Source organism: Perognathus longimembris, chromosome 4, assembly GCF_023159225.1.
Source record: "Perognathus longimembris pacificus isolate PPM17 chromosome 4, ASM2315922v1, whole genome shotgun sequence".
In the NCBI taxonomy this organism is placed as follows: Eukaryota; Metazoa; Chordata; class Mammalia; order Rodentia; family Heteromyidae; genus Perognathus; species Perognathus longimembris.
Genome location: NC_063164.1, coordinates 23,400,386 through 23,419,469, shown reverse-complemented (window position 1 = coordinate 23,419,469; position 19,084 = coordinate 23,400,386). Strand labels below are relative to the sequence as shown.

Here is a 19,084-nt window from a genome sequence, read left to right as displayed (position 1 = left end):
CTTCCACCTCAGTTTCCCAAATGTTGAGATTACAGGTGTGCATCACTGGTGCCTAGTTCATTCCTTCATTTTTCATAAGGAAACCATGTGTTTTAGCTATCTTCAGATAAAGCCTTATTAGCCACTGTACAAATATTCTTTTTTAATCTATAGTCATGGGCACTCTGTGCTAATCTTTGTCCTGGAAGGTTTCACAAGTACATGATAGAACTAATGCAGATATACCAGCACTTAAATGACAGTCCTGACAAGATTGGAAAAGTAACAAAGGGTCAGTGTTCCCATTACTGAATTTTAGTTTTGTCTCAGAATGACACACACTTGTGGGTTTCTCCCACTTCTTTTGAGATCTTCCTTCTCTTTCTTGTCTCCCTTCGTAGGCCCTCATCTTATACGGAGTCTTACCATATCTCAGCAGGACTTTCAGATGTTTTCCCACTCTTCCCAGGCTGGCCTTTCTCCATACTGTAAGATTGGGAATGCATCATGTCTTGTGCACATCTGCTTGGAACACTCTACTAACTCCTATTGCTTTTGAGATCAAGTACCATTCCTTAGCATGGCACATCACATTGCTCTGTTTGTGGTCACACTGTCTAATCACTCTGAACATTGTTGCCCAATGAGTGACATCTTCACATTGTCCTTCTTTTTCAATTTATTGATCTTGCTAGACACCAGTTCTCTGTATTTCACTAGGAGAAAATTTACCCCTTCTTCAAGATTCATCTGAAGCCTTAATTTCTCTGAAAGACTTTCTAGAGCCTTTCCTAATCTCATGGCCTTAATTTATTACTATTTCCTCAGTTCCCCAAGCACCATATTTTTATCACTGTAATGGCAATTGTCACTCATCTAATGATTAGATATTAGTCCCTTAAAATAGAGATGGAGAGCACCATGAGAGCAGGGGCTGTTTTATCTTTGTCTTTGTAGTTCCACTAATGGACCAAATAGATTGACATATAAAAGTGACTCAGTAGATGCTTGGGGAATGAGTGCATGTCATTCTCTAGCCTAAAGTTCACTGTGATGGTCATCTGAGAGGCTGTTTCCAATGCTTAGCTTACATGGGCAAAACATTTGCATCAAAGCTTGGCATTTTCAACTTTCAGTATATGAGATGATATTGCCCTTCCCTTGCTGGATTTCATGAGCCTTTGTAATGGTGTAGAGAAGTAAGAAAAAGGGAGAAAGCAGAAACAGTATATTGTCCTCAAAGACCTTAACTTCTTAGCAGTTTTTTTTTTTTTTTTGGTCAGTCCTGGGGCTTGGACTCAGGGCCTGTGCACTGTCCCTGGCTTCTTTTTGCTCAAGGCTAGCACTCTGCCACTTGAGCCACAGCGCCACTTCTGGCCATTTTCTGTATATGTGGTGCTGGGGAATTGAACCCAGGGCCTCATGTATAGGAGGCAAGCACTCTTGCCACTAGGCCATATCCCCAGTCCCCTCTTAGCAGTTTTAACTGTCTAATTTTTATGTGTTCTGAAAAGAACAAATTAATATTCCAACAATAGTAGCCCATCCCAGAGTTTTGTTAATAGCTGAGGCCTCATAAGTTGATTTCATTACCTGACTTTCTGCTTTTTAGCAATCATTGTGGTATTTACATTATATTTGTGCTTGGTTAAATAGAAAATGGCCATTTGAATATTGACCATGTAAACCAAAATGACCAGAAGAAAGAGACTGGATAAGGGCCTAACTGATGATAGTATTCCTCTTGTTTGTAATGATCTGATATATATATATATATATATGTATAATATATGTATATATATATTACAGAGCAAGTGGTTATGGCTGCCATTTGTGCTTTGATTAACTCATAAAGGAGAAAAGTTGAACTCAATTGTTCTGGATGGGAGAGTAAAGGATTATGTATTTAATCAGAACCTAACCCTAAGGTGTGCAGAACAAAAAAACTGGAGAAAGAGCTCATAATGAAAACTGTTTGGAGGTAAAATAATAGCAGTTCTTGGTACTTCTTAATTCAATTACTTTTATTCCATGTCTTTGGGATTTTTATAAGATTAAATAGGCAAGAAGATACCTTAGATTCAAAGGGAAAAAGAAGAAAAAATTAGGATTGTCTGGGAATGTAGCTACATGGTAACGTGCTTGCCTAGCATGCACTGGGTTCAATTCTTCAGTACCACATAAACAGAAAAAGCCAGAAATGGTGCTATGGATTGAGTGGTAGAGTGCTAGCTTTAAGTGAAAGAAGCTCAGGGACAGTGCTCAGGCCCTGATTTCAAGCCCCAGGACTGGCAAAAAAAAAAAATCAGGACTTAGAGTTAAAAACTTTGATCACAGGAAATAGCAGTGTTTGTAGGGTATTTAGAGTGCAGAGTATACAAGCTGACACTGTTGGTTCCTCCAAATGGGGAAATAGTGAGATCTGGTAGGCATCTCTGTTCCATTCTACTCACAAGACTGTAGCATTTGCTTGAGAGAAAGAGACAGGAGGGAGGTTCCAAGAAACATGGAGAAAATAAAAAGAGAGAAGATGTATCACCAAGCAGGAAAATAGCACCTATAGACCATGTAAAGCAGGACCATTTAAGAGATTGAACCCAAAGCCTTGTGCATAATAGCCAAGGTCTCTAGCACAAAGCTATACCTCCAGTCCCAGAAGCTGGCTCACATTAGATGTGTTATTAATGTACTGTTAGGATGTAAACTTGTACCTGTGTTCCTAGAGCCTTTGTAATAAAGGCAGCTGCATACATCAGTGCTGTAGATGAGAGAAAGGTGAAGAGTTTAGAGAAAAAGGATTCTCTCACTGTCAGTGTAAGTGTTGTGTCTGGGGGTTAACACTTGTGCACAGATGAGATGACCCACCCAGTGAGGAGGGAAGAGGACAAAGTAGAGAGCTACTGGGAAATCAGCTGGCCACTCATTTACTCCAGAATTACAAGAGACACTCAGTTATGTTTAGGCTGGAAGGAGTAGATACATAAAACTCCCATCTATGTGAGATGGGAGATTTACTTGACTTTCAAAAGATGGGATATTTTTAATAAATTATGACTAGAAACCGTCAGTTTTATTGATAACCTTAGAACAATACTTAATGGCTGCAGGATATTTTCAAAGATGTTTGCTTAGAGCCCTCTTTATCTGGACCCACAAAAATACTTTCAGGTGTTAGTCCTGAGAGTAGCCAGGTGTGTTAAGTTGTCTTCTAGACTCTTGAACTGACCTTGTTTTCTTCTCTGACTTGGTTATTGGTTACAGCTATGTAGCACTTCCAGCATTCAATTTGGGCTTGGACTTTCTTTTTGGTTCCATTTTATCTATTTTACTTTTGGTATTTCTCTGACTCAACTTCCTTGTCCACTTTTCTCCTTTTCTCTTCTATTTGGTTTTGTTGTTTTTACGGTTCTTAATTGATTCCATTGACAAAGTAAATAGTATGTACTTACCATGTATGTCATGAGGTTTTAAAGTATATACATATAATAGAATGACTAATTAAGACATGAATTTTTCCACATACTTGTTTTATGCTTAGAACACTTTATAACCATCTTACTCACATTTTCCAGGAATACAAGATTCTATTTGCCATCCTGTACAGTTGAACGCTTAATGTTCTTAGGCTTATTGAACTAAACTTGTGCAACCTTTGTCCAACAGTACCTGAATCTCTCAACAAACACAGCAGCGGATCCATAACCATTTTACTTTCTACTTTCCTGAGTTCAAATTGCTTTCCGGACAGCAATCGACTTTCTGTGTCTCATCTGTTCCACTTAGTGTACAAGTCTGCGTGTTCACCATGTTGCTTTAAATGACAAGATCTCTCTTTGGTATGGCTGAGTGTAATCCATTGCATATAAGTACCACTTTTTAAATCTATTCATCCATTAAGGGGGCACTTAAATGGATTCCATCTTCTGGCTATTGTAAAAACACTGCATCAAACATAACAGTGAGGATATCTCTTCCACATATTGAATTTCATTTTCTTTGGCTATATAATCAATTTGATCCACTTATTTTTAATTACTGTACCATAGATTTCATTAGCAATCTTAATTTCTTTTGAAAAATGAAGGGAGGCAAAATCTATAATCCTATAAGCTTCTCCAGAAAATTTAGGTACCTTATTTTTCATTTAGTGTTATTTCCTCTGTATAAGTCACAGTATATTACAATTAAAGTGATATGAGGCTGAGTTTCCTCAGGGGCATGTAGTCTTGGTAAATGCCCTGAAATCTTCACAAAGCTCATGAAGAGACAGTGTATATTTGACTGGAAATCTCAGAGGAATGACATACTATAAATGTAAATGGGCAAAAAGTAATAATGACTATTGTATAGTAGGTCAGATCAAATTGCTTGTTTATGAAGCTTGACTTGCCTCCACAGCTGAAACTGATCAAGGTAGAGAACAGAAACAGCCTGAAGAGACAACTTGAAGTGTTTCTATCAGTACTAATCCATGCCATTAACACTATTCTCCTGAGGCAACCGTAGATAGTCAGTCTAATTCAATCAAACTTTTCCTTTACATGTTTTTAGTTATTAGAAGTGTACTGGAATTTGATGCTGGTGGCTCATGTCTGTAATCCTAGCTATTCAAGCTGATTTCTGAAGATCTCGATTCAAAGCCAGCCTGGGAAGACAAATCAGAGAGCCGATTATTTCCAATTAACCAGCAAAATCCCAGGAATGGAGGTATAGCTCAAGTGGTAGAGCATCAGCCTTGAGCAAAAAATGCTAAGGGGGAACTTGAGGCCCTGATTTCAGGTCCTAGTGTTGTCTCTCTCTCTCTCTCTCTCTCTCTCTCTCTCTCTCCCCCCCCATCCTCTTTCTCTCTCTCACACATATACACACAGAGTGCTGGAAACAATGTTCTCTACATGATTCGTCTTATAAGAGGTTGTTTCCCATCTTGAAAACATGTTATTATGTTTGGCTTAATACCATCGTTGCCTATGAATGTTTAACAGATTGAAAGAAAAACAAGACTCTTATAGTGCCAGAAACACAAGCTACAGATTTTATTGGACTCTAAGGGAGAAATGTAGGGAATATAAATATTTTAGTAAAAATCCATGACTCTTCTAAAGGAGCCTACTTTGGCATTTGTAGCCCCCCAGTCAAGATATCTCCTGTACTCCCCGGGCCTCAGCAGATACTGCCTTCCCCTGTAGCTGGGCATCTCGTACAGAATCCAGCTGCCCTCTAGCACGTTGAGGGAGTGGATTTCATTGAAGTGGAAGCGGTCCTGGAGAGAAATACAGTCCTCTGTGATCTCCGACATTTGTCCTCTGAACTCATCTCTCTCGTAGATCCTCATTCTGTAAGTGCCCGTGTGCTAAGGTGGCAGACAAAAGAAGAAAAACACATGAACAGAAATGGAGAGAAACCAAAATTCTAGCCCCTGTACCTCCATGGCCACACCTACTGGAAAATTTCTGAGCTGGGAATATGGCCTAGTGGCAAGAGCGCTTGTCTCATATATATGAAGCCCTGGGTTCGATTCCCCAGCACCACATATATAGAAAATGGCCAGAAGTGGCGCTGTGGCTCAAGTGGCAGAGTGCTAGCCTTGAGCAAAAAGAAGCCAGGGACAGTAGTGCTCAGGCCCTGAGTCCAAGCCCCAGGACTGGCAAAAAAAAAAAAAAAAAAAAAAAAACACAAAACAAAACAAAACAGAAAATTTCGGAGTCCAAATTTGCATAGGCACCTGGTACAATTCAGCTCTCTTTCTTACCCCCACTAGCCCAACTCTAAGAATTATAGGCAAAGCTAGGAACAGAATCCAATAACTCTTCAGCCTCTATCTGTTAGCCTCTGATCCCTGGGAATTAAAATTTGCTTTAAATAAAGATGTTCACATCATTTCAAGTGCTTGCGGTTTCAGACCCTACCCCTCAAAAGAGAAAAATGATAGTGTCTTTGTTCAGGCAAGTATCGTTGTGATATATTTATTACTCTGATTAAAAAGGTATTCACCGGGGCTGGGGATATAGCCTAGTGGCAAGAGTGCCTGCCTCGGATACACGAGGCCCTAGGTTCGATTCCCCAGCACCACATATACAGAAAACGGCCAGAAGCGGCGCTGTGGCTCAAGTGGCAGAGTGCTAGCCTTGAGCGGGAAGAAGCCAGGGACAGTGCTCAAGCCCTGAGTCCAAGGCCCAGGACTGGCCAAAAAAAAAAAAAAAAAAAAAAAAAGGTATTCACATTAAGCGAGTTTCTGTAAGAAGCCATATTTGCTCTCATGCATGCTATGAAATTTGAGATGATTAAACTCTTGCAACCAATAGGATGATAGGCGTCCCTTATCTGTTTCGAAAACATCAGTTTCAGTTCTAAGTTGAGCCCATCTCAGCTGCTTCTGTCTCTTGTTCTCAACAGCTCCATCATCCTCTACAGCAGAAATCACCTTCAGTAAGCCCAGTGGTGATGGCACTGGATCCCATTCCCCTCTTCCCCACTCCACTCTACTGGGAATTCCGGGCTCACTTCCCAGAAAATACTGAATCCCAAACTTTCGTTTGGGATCTGACTTTGTACTTTGTACCTCTAACGTGACTAATCTGTAGTGACCCTTCCACTGGACTAATAACCAGAATACAGAGCAGAATAATCAAGTAGATGAGTAAGGCCAAGAAAGCACCAGTGTCTGCAAATCAACCCCAAAGTCCCAGCTTCTATTTACACAAATGTGATACATTGGCTTTCTGACTTGATAGAGCTTGGAAGGAACAGAAATTATATCTTTTTTTTTTTTTTTTAAAGTACATTCAGTCTCTTTTATGTGTTACTTTTTTTCCCTTAACCAGTCCCTGGTCTTTTCATCTTTATTCTATTTAAAACGTAAAAGCTTGGGAACATGATTGAAAACAACAAAACCAAAAAAACCCAAAACCACGCACGTCAGACTTGGTGTGAGGAATAGCTTCCATCCCGGCAGGCAACTTTCTAAACTGCATGAGCTAGGTATGGCGTCTTCCTCCTGCTCTCTAGTTGGAACTCTTTGGTTTAAGATGGCTTTTTACACTAATTTAATTTGCAGAGACTGATCATAAAGACAGAGTCACAGTCACCTGCGGGATGAGACGGCAGGAGCGGATGGAGTCGCTGAGGCCCATCCACTGCTGGTAGTCGGGGTAGTCGCCCCGCCGCAGGAAGTACTGGTGGCCCTGGTAGTTGGGGCGCTCATAGAGCATCCAGCAGCCGCTGTCCACGCGGATGGAGTTGCAGCGGCTGAAGTAGGTCTGCAGGTTGGGGCAGTCGGTGCTGCATTCATAGCAGCGGCCCTGGAAGCCCCGGTCCTCGTAGAAGGTGATCTGCAATCGGAAGACATAAAGCATGAGAGATTTCCCCCCTGCCAAGGATGCTCCAACAGGGCAAAAGTTGGGCATCCGGTACCCAGGATTTACCTTTCCCATTTTGGAGAGAGGAAGCAGGAGATGTTGTCTGTGCTGTGTGGCACTGGAGGACCATCGCTGTATATATAGCAGCCCTGACTGCTGCCTCCACAGGAAATCACACAAAAGGGCCCATTCCAGAGAGTAAGGGGATTTGCATGGCCCGCCCTCTCCCCTCCCTCCCTCTGGTCACTGGGGTTGGCTGAATGGTTGGTTTCCTCTCATCCTTTCTGGTAGGTTCGTGTTGCTCTGATTCACTGAAGCTGTTGTCACCAAAGTGAAAAAAAAAGAAAAGGTCTCTACTCTTTTTGAGCAAAAGGCTGAACGAAACTCAATCCCTATGCATTTATTTTATAGCTTACTCTGCTTAATGGACTTTTCCAAAGCAATCAAACTTTGGCATGTATTCTGCTTTTTTGTTTAAAAAAATGTTTTCTAAACTTGAATTTAAATAATCAGGAATCCTAAGGAAAACATAGCAAAAGAAGTAATCCATGGAAGTGCTTTTGAAAAGCATAGCGTTTTAGATCAAATTCAAGATTCCACAATTATCATTGGTATTTGGGATATTTGAATAGAATCATTACTTCACTGGGCACCTGAAGGAAAGCGCAAGTATGGCCTTCCTCCATTTTTTTGTCTTGGGTGAGGCGCTGGCTAAACTCTTGCTTCTGCTTGTGGCTGGCCATTATCCCGTTCCTTCCTTCAAATGACCTAGGATCTTCCTCCCTCCTCCGCTTCGTTATTAAAACTCTGCTCCCTCCCTTGATGAGACTGATCAGAAACCCTCCAGGTTCCTAAGGCTCATTTTTTTCAGACTTGAGGGGGCAGTGTGGGTTTCATAGTATGATAGAGGGGCCCCTGGAGTTCCGGAGTCAATTTCAAACAGTTTTAACCAACAGGACAATTTTCAAAAATGATACTAGGAGGTTATTTGTCTTTTTTACACTTATTCTTTCACAAATATGAAGTGGCATTTTTCCAGTTGTCCCATGGGTACAACATTTTTTTAAAGCAATTCTATTCTTTTCATTCATTATTTCTATTTTGGAAAATACAGTCATCATTTATAAACATATACTATTTATTTAGCATGTAATGGGGTTGCTGACTAATATCCTTAAACTTAAGACAGGCAAACCTGTACCTGCAAGTTGTATCGATTTCAGTAAGGATGTCATTGTCTCTTCCAAAGTAGAAGGGATCCAGGTATGCAACCTACCCTCACATAGCTAGATGGGGCTATACTGGGGCCCACACTGGTCTGAATTAGCTGTATTCACCTTGGTAAGAAGGAGGAAGTCCGTAATCTTCACTTTTGCTATCATGAAATACTACTTTTAATAAACTTCATGTGCCAGAACTAGGGTGGCTGATGTCAGGCCAAAACATTCTGTCTACTTGACTGCTAAATATCCCTTCCATGGTCCTATAGTAGGTTGATAATGTGGAATAAAATCATCTTCATTCTTTCTGCCCATTCCCATCTCTCCGTGCATATAAATATGCCTCTACTCCAGACATTCTTGTCCCTAATCTTCCAGTCTATTGCTTGGACTGGCCTTGGACCTACCAGTCAAGCCTCTTAACACCTATTCATTACTTTTATATGTGTCCTGACCTTAGATTACTTTTTGTTCTACACAAAGTAAATAACAGGTGTATGTTCTTAAGGTTTCCCATTGGGAGGAGTTTCCTCACTGCTGTTTTCAGAGCCACACCCAGGTGAGTTACCATCATGCAGTAGCATACCATGGATGGCTTGTACCCACTTAATGGAACCAACCCATCAGTGAACTGGGCTCACCATCCTCTCTCCTCCATTGTCAGCTGGCCACAGGTGTCCCCCCACTCCCTCTCCATATTGGTTGTTAAGTGTGCTTTCATAGTTATCTAGAGCAATGGTAGTAGACTTAGCCAAACCTGCAGGTAACTTGAGAGCTAGCATTATCACTAAAGCAAGGGGACTAGGATTGTGTGCCACTGCGTTGCCCAGTAATTAGATGTGGGCTGCCGCTGCGAAACAGTATAACCTTAAGCAAGCAAGGTCCCTTTAATAGAGGAAAATTCCTTGAGTCAGACTCAGTTTTCAGCTGTTAGCAGTAGGGTAAAAGAGTGTGTTGGTCCTGAGAGCAAGTCTGGGCAGACTATAAAAGTGCCCACTCTAGGGGCTAGGAATGTGGCTTAGTGGTAGAGTGCTTGCCTAGCATGCATGAGGCCCTAGGTTCCATTCCTTAGTACCATATAAACAAAAATAAAATTAAAAGTGCCCACTCTAAAAAGAAAATAAGAATTGGTCATAGCACCCCTATCTAAGACAACTAGAGCTAACATTTTGGTGTTTATCTTTTAGGGTTTTATGTATTTAAAATCCATATATGGTTGTGTTATTTAGACTATGTGGTACACTCTTGTTTTCATCTAAGTCATCTTTTAAATAATGTTATTGGTAATGCTGCTCAAGACAATCATATTTTAGTTATTTTAGGGTGAAGAAGTATTGTATAAAAAATCATTCTGAAGGGAAGGGACCACTAAAAGAGGACAAGAGAGGATACGGGCTGGGTGAATATAATCATGGAATGTTTTTTTTGCATGTCTAAAGATGTCACTCTAAAGCCTACAGTTTTGTACAATTACTGTACACCAAAGGTGGTAAGGCAGTCTGTTCAAAGAGGGCCCCGGAAACAGATAGGAACCATTGCAATGGGGTTTCCCTTGGGCAACAGAAATTGGATCCAATTCCAACTCCAGCATGCATAAGTGGAGATCGTGAACTGAAGAGCATGGACCAGAGAGTCAGTGGGTAGAAAATCACTAAGAGGAACCATTAGGGACATGGGGTTTCTGGCTAACACTATTTGCTGGAATTATTGCTAATGACAGGCCAGGGTCATCAGCATAGTCAAATACTATGTTGCCTTATCAGAGTTCTTGCTCAAACTGGATTCTAAAAAACAAAGAGGGAAACCTAATGTTAGACATCCCCAGGCAGGGCACCTAGAGGAGTCTGACTCAAGTTTTGGTCAAAGGATAGTCTTTGTCAGTATTTTAATAAATTTTAAAGATAGCATCAATTGATAATAGGTTTACGTTTCTGAGCCTTACGACCTAGGTGTCTCCACCTTTTCTTGTGGTTTGGAGACTAAATGTGGTCAATGGATAATTTCATATATAGTATTGGAACATTTTAGTTATTTTGTTTTGTGCCAATCTTGGGCCTTGACCTCAAGCTCCTGTCATTATCCTTGAGCCTTTTGCTCAAGGTTAGAGCTCTACTACTTATGCTCCACTCACCTCCACTTCTGGCCTTTTTTTTGTTGTTGTTATTTTTGGTAGCTAATTGGAGATAAGAGTCTCACAGACTTTCCTTCCTGGGCGGGCTTCAGACCATGATCCTCAGATCTCATCCTCTTGAGTAGCTAGGTTTATAGATAGACATAAGGCACTGGAGCCTGGCTTGGAACATGTTAACAGTAATTGTTTGATCATTTCTGTTTGATCATTTTGATAGCACAGTCAAATGATGACTATGTATAGGTGTATGAGCTCCCACAAGGTTACAAAGACAGAACTGTGCAACTGGAGTGGATGGAGTAGATGGAGTTCAGCCACTGCTGGTGGTTGGTGTACCTGCCTCAGCCCAGAGCATCTATCAAGAGTAGGATGATAGGGAAGCGGACAGTGCTTTCTGGATCTCTCCCACTGGTTTGGGGAAGGAGCCAATGCCCAGTTTCTGTAGCTAAGTAGGACTGCAGGTTGAAGTAGTCTTTGCTGCACTCACAGGGGCTAAGATTAAAAGAGCATGTGCTACACAGGGATATCCCCCCAGACATGTCAGTGGGAGTTGATGACAAGCACTCCCCTACACCCACTTCACTGCAGGTGGTTGAGTGTGGGTGCAAAAGCTGGTTTTGTTCATCTGCTGTAGCACATGCTTAGGAAGGTGTGTGCTTACATAGGAGTGTGTGTGTCCACACTCCTGTGGTTTCAGCTTGATTTGACTAATGGTAATGGTGGGATCTCTCCCTTTTTCTCATTTCCCTATCAATAATGCAAAGGTGTAAGTGTGTGTGTGTGTGTGTGTGTGTGTGTGTGTGTGTGTGTGTGTTTAAGTATTCTTCCTAATAAAATGCTCAGAGTCTGGGGCTGGGGATATGGCCTAGTGGCAAGAGTGCTTGCCTCATATACATGAGGCCCTGGGTTCAATTCCCCAGCACCACATATACAGAAAACGGCCAGAAGTGGCGCTGTGGCTCAAGTGGCAGAGTGCTAGCCTTGAGCAAAAAGAAGCCAGGGACAGTGCTCAGGCCCTGAGTCCAAGCCCCAAGACTGGCCAAAAAAAAATAAAAAAAAAATGCTCAGAGTCTGAAATGGTGTGGAGAATGAAAAGTCAATATATTAAGAACAAATCAAAGCTGGGTGCTGGGGCTCACTCCTATAATCCTAGATACTCAGATCTGAGTATCATGGTTCAAAGCCAGCATGGGCAGGAAAAGTCTGTGAGCCTCTTATCTCCAGTTAACCACCAGAAAACCAGAAATGGTGCTGTGGCTCAAGTGGTAGAGTGCTAGCCTTGAGCTGAAGAGCTCAGGGATAGGGCCCAGGCTCAGAGTTCAAGCCCCACACCCAACAACAACAACAACAAAATCAAGAGAAAGGTCTTCTTTCTTACTGTTTTGCTGCACTCAGGTGCTTAAGAGTGGGAAACCGTGGGAGTAGAAAAAACTCATTCTGAAGAGTCAGCATATTTGTTTTAAATGTTGGTAACCCAGAGGGGCTAAATAGGGAGGTTTTTTTCCCCTCCCCTTCATTTTTGCCTCTTAAATTTAGGATGTCTGTGATGATCTCCAACTATGGAAGTGAGTCATTCCCTAAGACTGGAACACTCCCATCTCCCCCTTTCCCCTGAGCCCCTCTGGGCTATCTCCTCCCAGAAGCAGTCCAGTAGTGGCTATCCATCCTCTGAACTCTATCACCTCAAGTGCTCTCAATTCACACTCAGCACTGCCTGCTTGCCCGCCCACCATCTCTCTCTCTCTCTCTCTCTCTCTCTCTCTCTCTCTCTCTCTCTCTCTCTCTCTCTCTCTCTCTGTCATAGGGCTTGAATTCTGGGACTGGGCCTGAGCTCTTCAGCTCACAGCTATTGTTCTACCACTTGGGTCACATAGGCACCTCCAGTTTTCTGGTAAGTGGAGGTAAGAGTCTCATGGACTTTACTTCCTGGGCTGGCTTTGAACTGTGATACTCAGATCTCAGCCTCCTGAGTAGCTAGGATTACAGGTGAGAGCCACTGTTGCCCAGCTCAGCACTGTCTTTCTTACAGGGTTTCTCCTTTCCTGGTTTCCCTCTCTCCAAGGAAGTCATAAGCTCAAGGATAAAGACTATGTCATACTTATACCCTCCACAATTAGTTATTAATCAATTAGGTGGATAAAGACAGCTCTGGCTGGGTGCCGGTGGCTTATGCCTATAATCTTAGTTACTCAGGAGGCTGAGATCTGAGGATCGTAGTTCTAAGTTAGCTGGGGCAAGAAAGTCCATGAGACTTTTATTATCTCCAATCAATCACAAAAAAAGCTGGAAGTGGTGCTGTGGTAGAACATTAGCTTTGAGCAAAAGGAGCTCAGAGATAGTGCATAGATTCAGAGTTCAAAGTCAGCCTTAACTCTGATTAAGCTCTGTCTCAAAATAGTTTTTAAAAGAAATTTTACATTTTGATGAAGTTGAGTTTATTCTCTCCTTGTGTTGCATGTACTTTTAGTGTTTTGTTTAAGCAATCATTACTTAATTAAAGGCTATAAAGATATATGCATGTTTTCTTTATAATTTGAGCTCTTAAATTTAGTTCTAGCCTTACACCGAGTTACTATTTTGTTTATGATATGAATTAGAGGTCCAATTTAATCTTTTCCTCCTTCCTCCCTCCCTCCCTTCCTTCCTTCCTTCCTTCCTTCCTTCCTTCCTTCCTTCCTTCCTTCCTTTCTTCCTTCCTTCTTTTTTTTTTTTTTTTTTGCATCTGGGTATTTCATTTTCCCAGCACTATTTGTTGGAAAGACTATTCTTTCCCCACATTTTTGTCAAAACTCATAGATATATGAGTTGGACATAGATATATGGGTTTACTTCTGGCTTCTCAGTAATATTCCACTCACCTATATTCCATCTTTATGTTATACTTCACTATTTAATTACCATTGTTCTGTGATAAATGTGAGTATTCTTGTCCTTTATCAAGATTATTTTATCTAGTCTAAGAACCCTATCCCTATATGGATTTTAGGATCATATTATTATTTTCTATTAAAATCTATTTTTAAAAAACAGTCAGTAGGGCCAGACATAGTGGCTTATGCCTGTAATCCTAATTAGCTGCTCAGAGGTGGAGATCAAGAGGATCACGGTTCAAGGCTAGCCTTCAAATAACCCCTTCTCAATCAATAGCTGTGTGTGGTAAAAGGGTTTGTCATCCCAACTGTGTGGGAAATGTAAGTAGAAAGATTTCAGTCTGAGGCTAGCTCAGAATCTCTCAAAATCCTACTCCAAAAAAAACTAAAGCAAAAAGAACTGTGGGCATGCTCAAATGGCAGAGCACTTGCCTCGCAAGGTGATGCCTTGAAACAAAAAGTCATTTGGGATAGGCATTATTTTTGTTTATACAAATGTAGAGAAGATACTAGCTTTCTGGGAGGGCAACTGTACTAGAGTACAAAGAAATTCCAGGGATATGCTTAATAGCAAATATGAATCACTTATTCCATGTAATTGTGCCTGTGGTGACTGAGTATAGATTTAAAAATCACACTGGTGTTCAAAATAAAGATGATTATATTCTGGTGATAAATGTCAGGGAACACTGAGGTACTAATTTCTTACATTTATATTCATATACTGATTTAAAGTCAACAGAACATAGTCTTTTCCCATCTTTTTTGTCATAATTATCCTGGAATTTAGTAAAGCAGGAATTTATTATCACTAGTAGTTTTCAGTAAGGTAATTTAAATAGAGATAATAAAAACTGATTTGTGTGGGCATCATGTCAATAATCCTATCTACTCCAGAGGATGAGATCTGAAGATAGCTTTTCAAACCAGTTTGAATATGAAAGTCTGAGACACTTTTATTTCCAATTAACCATTAAAAAGCTGGAAGTAGCACTGTGGTTCAAGTGGTAGAGTGCTAGCCTTGAGCAACAAAGCTCCAGGGATAGTACCTATGCCCTGAGTTTAAACCCTACAACAAGCACAAAGAGAAAATGAGAAAAGGAAAAAAGAATGAATTGATTTGCTCAGAGATAAACTAGAAAGTAGGACAATCAACTTTCCTATTTTCTCTTGAGCTGAGAGCTTTCTGGGATGCAATGTTTATTGTTTGTTTTTTGGCTGCTAAAATTGGAGAGTTCCAGGAAAAGTGGACTAACTGGGTTACTCCACTAGTTGTTAGCAGAGGCAAGGTAAAACATTAGGTTATTTAATTCTTAGCTTTTTTCCAAGTGAGGGTGATTTAAATGAAGCAGGCTTTTTTTTTTCCCTTTACATTACTTTAATTTTGTATTATCTTTAACTCATTGTACAAATGGGTTTCAAGTCAACACATAAATTTGTGTTCACAATGAATCTTCATCAGTGTCACTCTTTCCATCATTCTCCCTCCCCTATTTATTCTCACAACTTTTCCAAAAGCATAGCTTCCTGTATTTTCCTACTTGAAGAATCTCATAGTCTTCTTCTTTTCCTTTTGTATTTTGAAACCATTTTTACAAAATTTAAGTTACACAGAAGTCTGTTTTGGAAAATAAAATAGTAGCAGCTTTAAATAAAAATCAAGAAAATAATCTTAAATTATATACATAACAAATTAAACATTTGTTCTTAAGTAATTAAAATATCTTTCCCTGAGATGCAGGTGGGAATATTGATAAAACAAGAAGTCTCTGGGAGAAGATAAAAATTGTAACACCCATAAGCTAGGAGGAGATCAGTGAATCTTTTGATCATTGTGTGAGAGATCCAAGTAAGTCAGTTAGGGCAGAAAACTGGGCTTTGTTATCTACTAATATGTTTTTGCTGTATCAGGAGACATAAGTGGTTTCACAGGACATTGAAAATTGACTGACTAGGGCTCAAATAATGGGAACTCAGGCATTCTTAGCCCATAGGAACTGCCAGTTTGGAGGTGACTGGTCCCCTCTCAGAAGAGTAGTTCTCCCTCCACTGTGTCCTCTTATGGCCCAGAAGCCTGTCCCTGGATACTGTGGCCCATTCTTAGGAAATGTGGCTTTCTAGTGATCTGGTTCTCCACATTTATTACATTTCCCCTCCAGGTTACTGAAATCAACCTGGAAGCAGGCTTTTTCCACTTTGGAAAATTCTGCTTTAAACACATTGTTCTTGTATAATTTCTCAAACCAGTCTATCTGAGACATCAGCTACTCTCATATCATCCTCAGCATTCCCTTGTCTTTGAGATTGAAATCACAGTGAGCTTTATGTTCCTCCTTCTCTTGGGGTCTAATAATTGTTCATTTTTATGTTCACTTTCCCTCTCTCTAAGACCATAGGTTCCTATAAATACTGTTTCCTAATCAACAGGAAGGAAGTGTACATTCAAAATCATTTCAGGGTCAGATAAATTGCTGGGATTACTACTTATTGGAAACCAGTTAGTACTTAAAGACAAACAAGAGCCACTTAGTGCCAGGCACACAGGTTGTATGTTTATTGTATCTCAATATGGATTGTAACAAGAGAAACACAGCCTAGTACATATCGATGACCCGTCTTAAAGAGCCGACTTTGGCGTCCATGGCACCCCAGTCATGATAGCGCCTGTAGTCTCCAGGTCTGAGCAGGTACTGGCGGCCTCGATAGTTGGGCATTTCATAGAGGATCCAGCAGCCCTCCAGCACGTGGAGGGAGTAGATCTCATTGAGCCGGAAGCGATCGTGAATGCAGGAGCAGTCCTCCGTGAGCTCGGACACAAGGCCGCGATAGTCATCTCTCTCATACAGCCTTATCCTGTGAGAACTGGTCTGTTGGGACAAGAAGAAGAAAAGTCATGGCCTAGATGCTTAGTGTCAGCAAAAGTGACACGATCAGCCTGCATCTTCATGAAACATGGTCTTCAGTCCCTCCTGTAAACCATGTGTCTTCCCTAATCCCACGGCTTACCTTGTTGTTTTAACAGATTAGAAAGAGTGTTAAAATAAAGCTGACCTGACCAGTGAACTAGAGATCTTGCAGAAGAAATGAACATTGAAATGCAGGGAATAAAGGCGTTTCCTTTGTAAGTAACCAGCTGTTACAACCCTGGGTAATAAGTCTGCAGATACCATTTAAAGTCCATCTCCATTATGACACCATGTAACTGCATCCTATCCACAGGTTTTTAAAGTCCATCCCTTGCATTTTGTCAAGCCATCTGAACTATTTTCATTTGTTACCCCAAAGAAGTGATCTATTTATATTTATAGCTCCATGCATCTGCAAATTTTCCTTGCCTACATTTGATTTCCGTTCTTGAATTTCCTCAATAACCCACATTATTTAGTGTTATCAGACTGCATAAAAACATGCTCCATATGACTGAAAAGCTCTTTTGTGTGGGCCATGTCCATAAAATCCTATTTATCTTTCTCTGCTCCTTGTTCATTCTTTTTGTTTTTGTTTTTCCAGTCCTGGGCCTTGGACTCAGGGCCTGAACACTGTCCCTGGCTTCTCTTTGCTCAAGGCTAACACTCTGCCGCTTGAGCCACAGCGCCACTTCTGGCCGTTTTCTATGTATGTGGTGCTGGGGAATCGAACCCAGGACTTCATGTATACAGGTCAAGCACTCTTGCCACTAGGTCATATTCCCAGCCCCTTTCTCTGCTCCTTGTAAGAAGCTACTTGGTAATCATTCCTTGGAAAAACAAAGTCACAAGAGATGGAGCATGCTGTTGTTCTATGTTAGTGTAGAGGACAAGTTTAGTAAAGAAAATCACCAATATAGGCAGACTGCCTTCTCCCTCATTGTCCTTCCACATTTTGATAAGTTATTATTTAAAAAGAATTATCTAACTTGGTCTTTCTTTATTTACTTGTCTTTTTTTAAAGGAAGGTGATTTTTGGTTAGCAAGTTAAGGATTGTCTAGATGCTATCCTGTTTAATTTAGTTAATTTCTTCTTCAAATCTGTGTATCTTGATTGTGCACCCACAGTGTTTTCAAGTAGGTACCATGTACATTATAGAATGATTAATGTATTATTTACCTTATATAGTTTATATGTTATGGTGAGAGTGTTTAGCATGTACTCTCATCATTTAAAAAGAATATAATATGTGATCATTAGCTGTAGTCAACATCTAAAATATAGCTCTGGAACTATCTAATTGTAAATTATTTGACCACCATCTCCACAAACATTCCCTGTCAAGCTGCCCCAGACTTCAGTCATCATTACTCTACTGCCTGTTCCATGAAACCAATGTTTCGAAGCTTTTGCATATGAGCCTGATCATGTGGCTGTTTAGCCTTCAGCCCTCCAAGATGGCCTACAACAGTGCAAATGACAAGGCATCACAAGTAAAAATGCATGTATCTGCACATTAAAAAGAAATGCATGGGGCTGGGCATATGGCCTAGTGTCAAGAGTACTTGCCTTGTATACATGAAGCCCTTGATTCGATACTTTAGCACCACATAATTAGAAAAAGCCAAAGTGGCTCTGTGGCTCAAGTGGCAGAGGGCTAGCCTTGAGCAAAAAGAAGCCTGGGACAGTGCTCAAGCCCTGAGTCCAAGTCCCAGGACTGGCAAAAAGAAAAGAAAAGAAATGCTTGAGGGTCAGGCCTTGCTGTGAGCCCTAGGATGCATTCCTATCCTTGCTGAGAACAGCAATAGGAACCAACTACCAAGCAGTGGATCACGGATGCTATGACTTCAGACTCACATAAGGGATTGAACGGCAGGAGCGGATGGAATCACTGAAGCCCATCCACTGCTGGTAGTCGGGGTAGTCACCCCGCCGCAGGAAGTACTGGTAGCCCTGGTAGTTGGGGCGCTCATAGAGCATCCAGCAGCCGCTGTCCACGCGGATGGAGTTGCAGCGGCTGAAGTAGGTCTGCAGGTTGGGGCAGTCGGTGCTGCATTCATAGCAGCGGCCCTGGAAGCCCCGGTCCTCGTAGAAGGTGATCTGCAGTGCAAAATAAGGTGACAGCAGAAGGTCAGCTCGAAGGCACACCCCCCTCCCCACACACGCACGCACACAGACCAAACACATCACAGACACGAATGGCACCTCTGTTGGCTCACCTTTCCCATAGCTGTCGACAGCTAGTGGTCAGCGTCCAGTGTGATGGGGACAAGAGTGGCAGCTGATATATATAGCAGGAGGGCTGCTGTGCTGGCAAGAACCACACAAAAGGGGCCTGGGGGTCATGCGTAAGGGGATTGCTGTGTTCTCACTCTCTGTTTTTTTGTGTTTTTTTTTTTTTCTCATTTGGGATCATGGGGCTGGGGGCTGTCATTCTCTCTGGCATTTTCGACTTGTCCTCACTCGCTCCAGTGAAAGGAATTAATGTCAGCAGAGCCATTATGGCCTTGGGGACAAAGGGCGCCCTTCTCATCCTATGCAGCTCTCTGGAAATACATTACATGGCCAGCATTTTGCAATGTTTGCCTATAGAAACTGCTGAGATGGAGCTTGGGGATCCCA

The 19,084-nt window shown here is 41.3% G+C and overlaps 2 protein-coding genes across 3 annotated transcripts; both read right to left on the bottom strand.

Annotated features, from left to right (window-relative positions):
• Positions 1 to 4,988: 4,988 nt before the first annotated feature.
• Positions 4,989 to 7,446, bottom strand: LOC125349923 (gamma-crystallin B). Its single transcript, XM_048344186.1, has 3 exons — positions 7,401 to 7,446; positions 7,065 to 7,307; positions 4,989 to 5,329 (listed from the first exon to the last, which is right to left on the bottom strand). Exons 1-3 carry the CDS (start codon positions 7,407 to 7,409, stop codon positions 5,054 to 5,056), a joined length of 528 nt encoding a protein of 175 aa, XP_048200143.1. The 5' UTR covers positions 7,410 to 7,446; the 3' UTR covers positions 4,989 to 5,053.
• Positions 7,447 to 16,081: 8,635 nt separating this feature from the next.
• Positions 16,082 to 18,716, bottom strand: LOC125349922 (gamma-crystallin A). Of its 2 annotated transcripts, XM_048344183.1 has the most exons (4): positions 18,682 to 18,690; positions 18,320 to 18,562; positions 16,963 to 16,965; positions 16,082 to 16,422 (listed from the first exon to the last, which is right to left on the bottom strand). In XM_048344183.1, the coding sequence occupies exons 1-4, from the start codon at positions 18,688 to 18,690 to the stop codon at positions 16,150 to 16,152; spliced, it is 528 nt and encodes a 175-aa protein (XP_048200140.1). In that variant the 3' UTR covers positions 16,082 to 16,149. The 2 variants fall into 2 exon arrangements, with proteins under 2 accessions (XP_048200140.1, XP_048200141.1); XM_048344184.1 differs by lacking the exon at positions 16,963 to 16,965 and having other exon boundaries at positions 18,682 to 18,716.
• Between the last annotated feature and the right edge of the window lie 368 nt (positions 18,717 to 19,084).

What these genes read in the sequence shown, in the direction of transcription:
- LOC125349923 (XM_048344186.1), bottom strand. An exon ending in CCTGCCGTCTCATCCCGCAG is followed by an intron (nt 5,330 to 7,064) that starts GTGACTGTGACT and finishes CTGCCACCTTAG; the next exon opens with CACACGGGCACTTACAGAAT.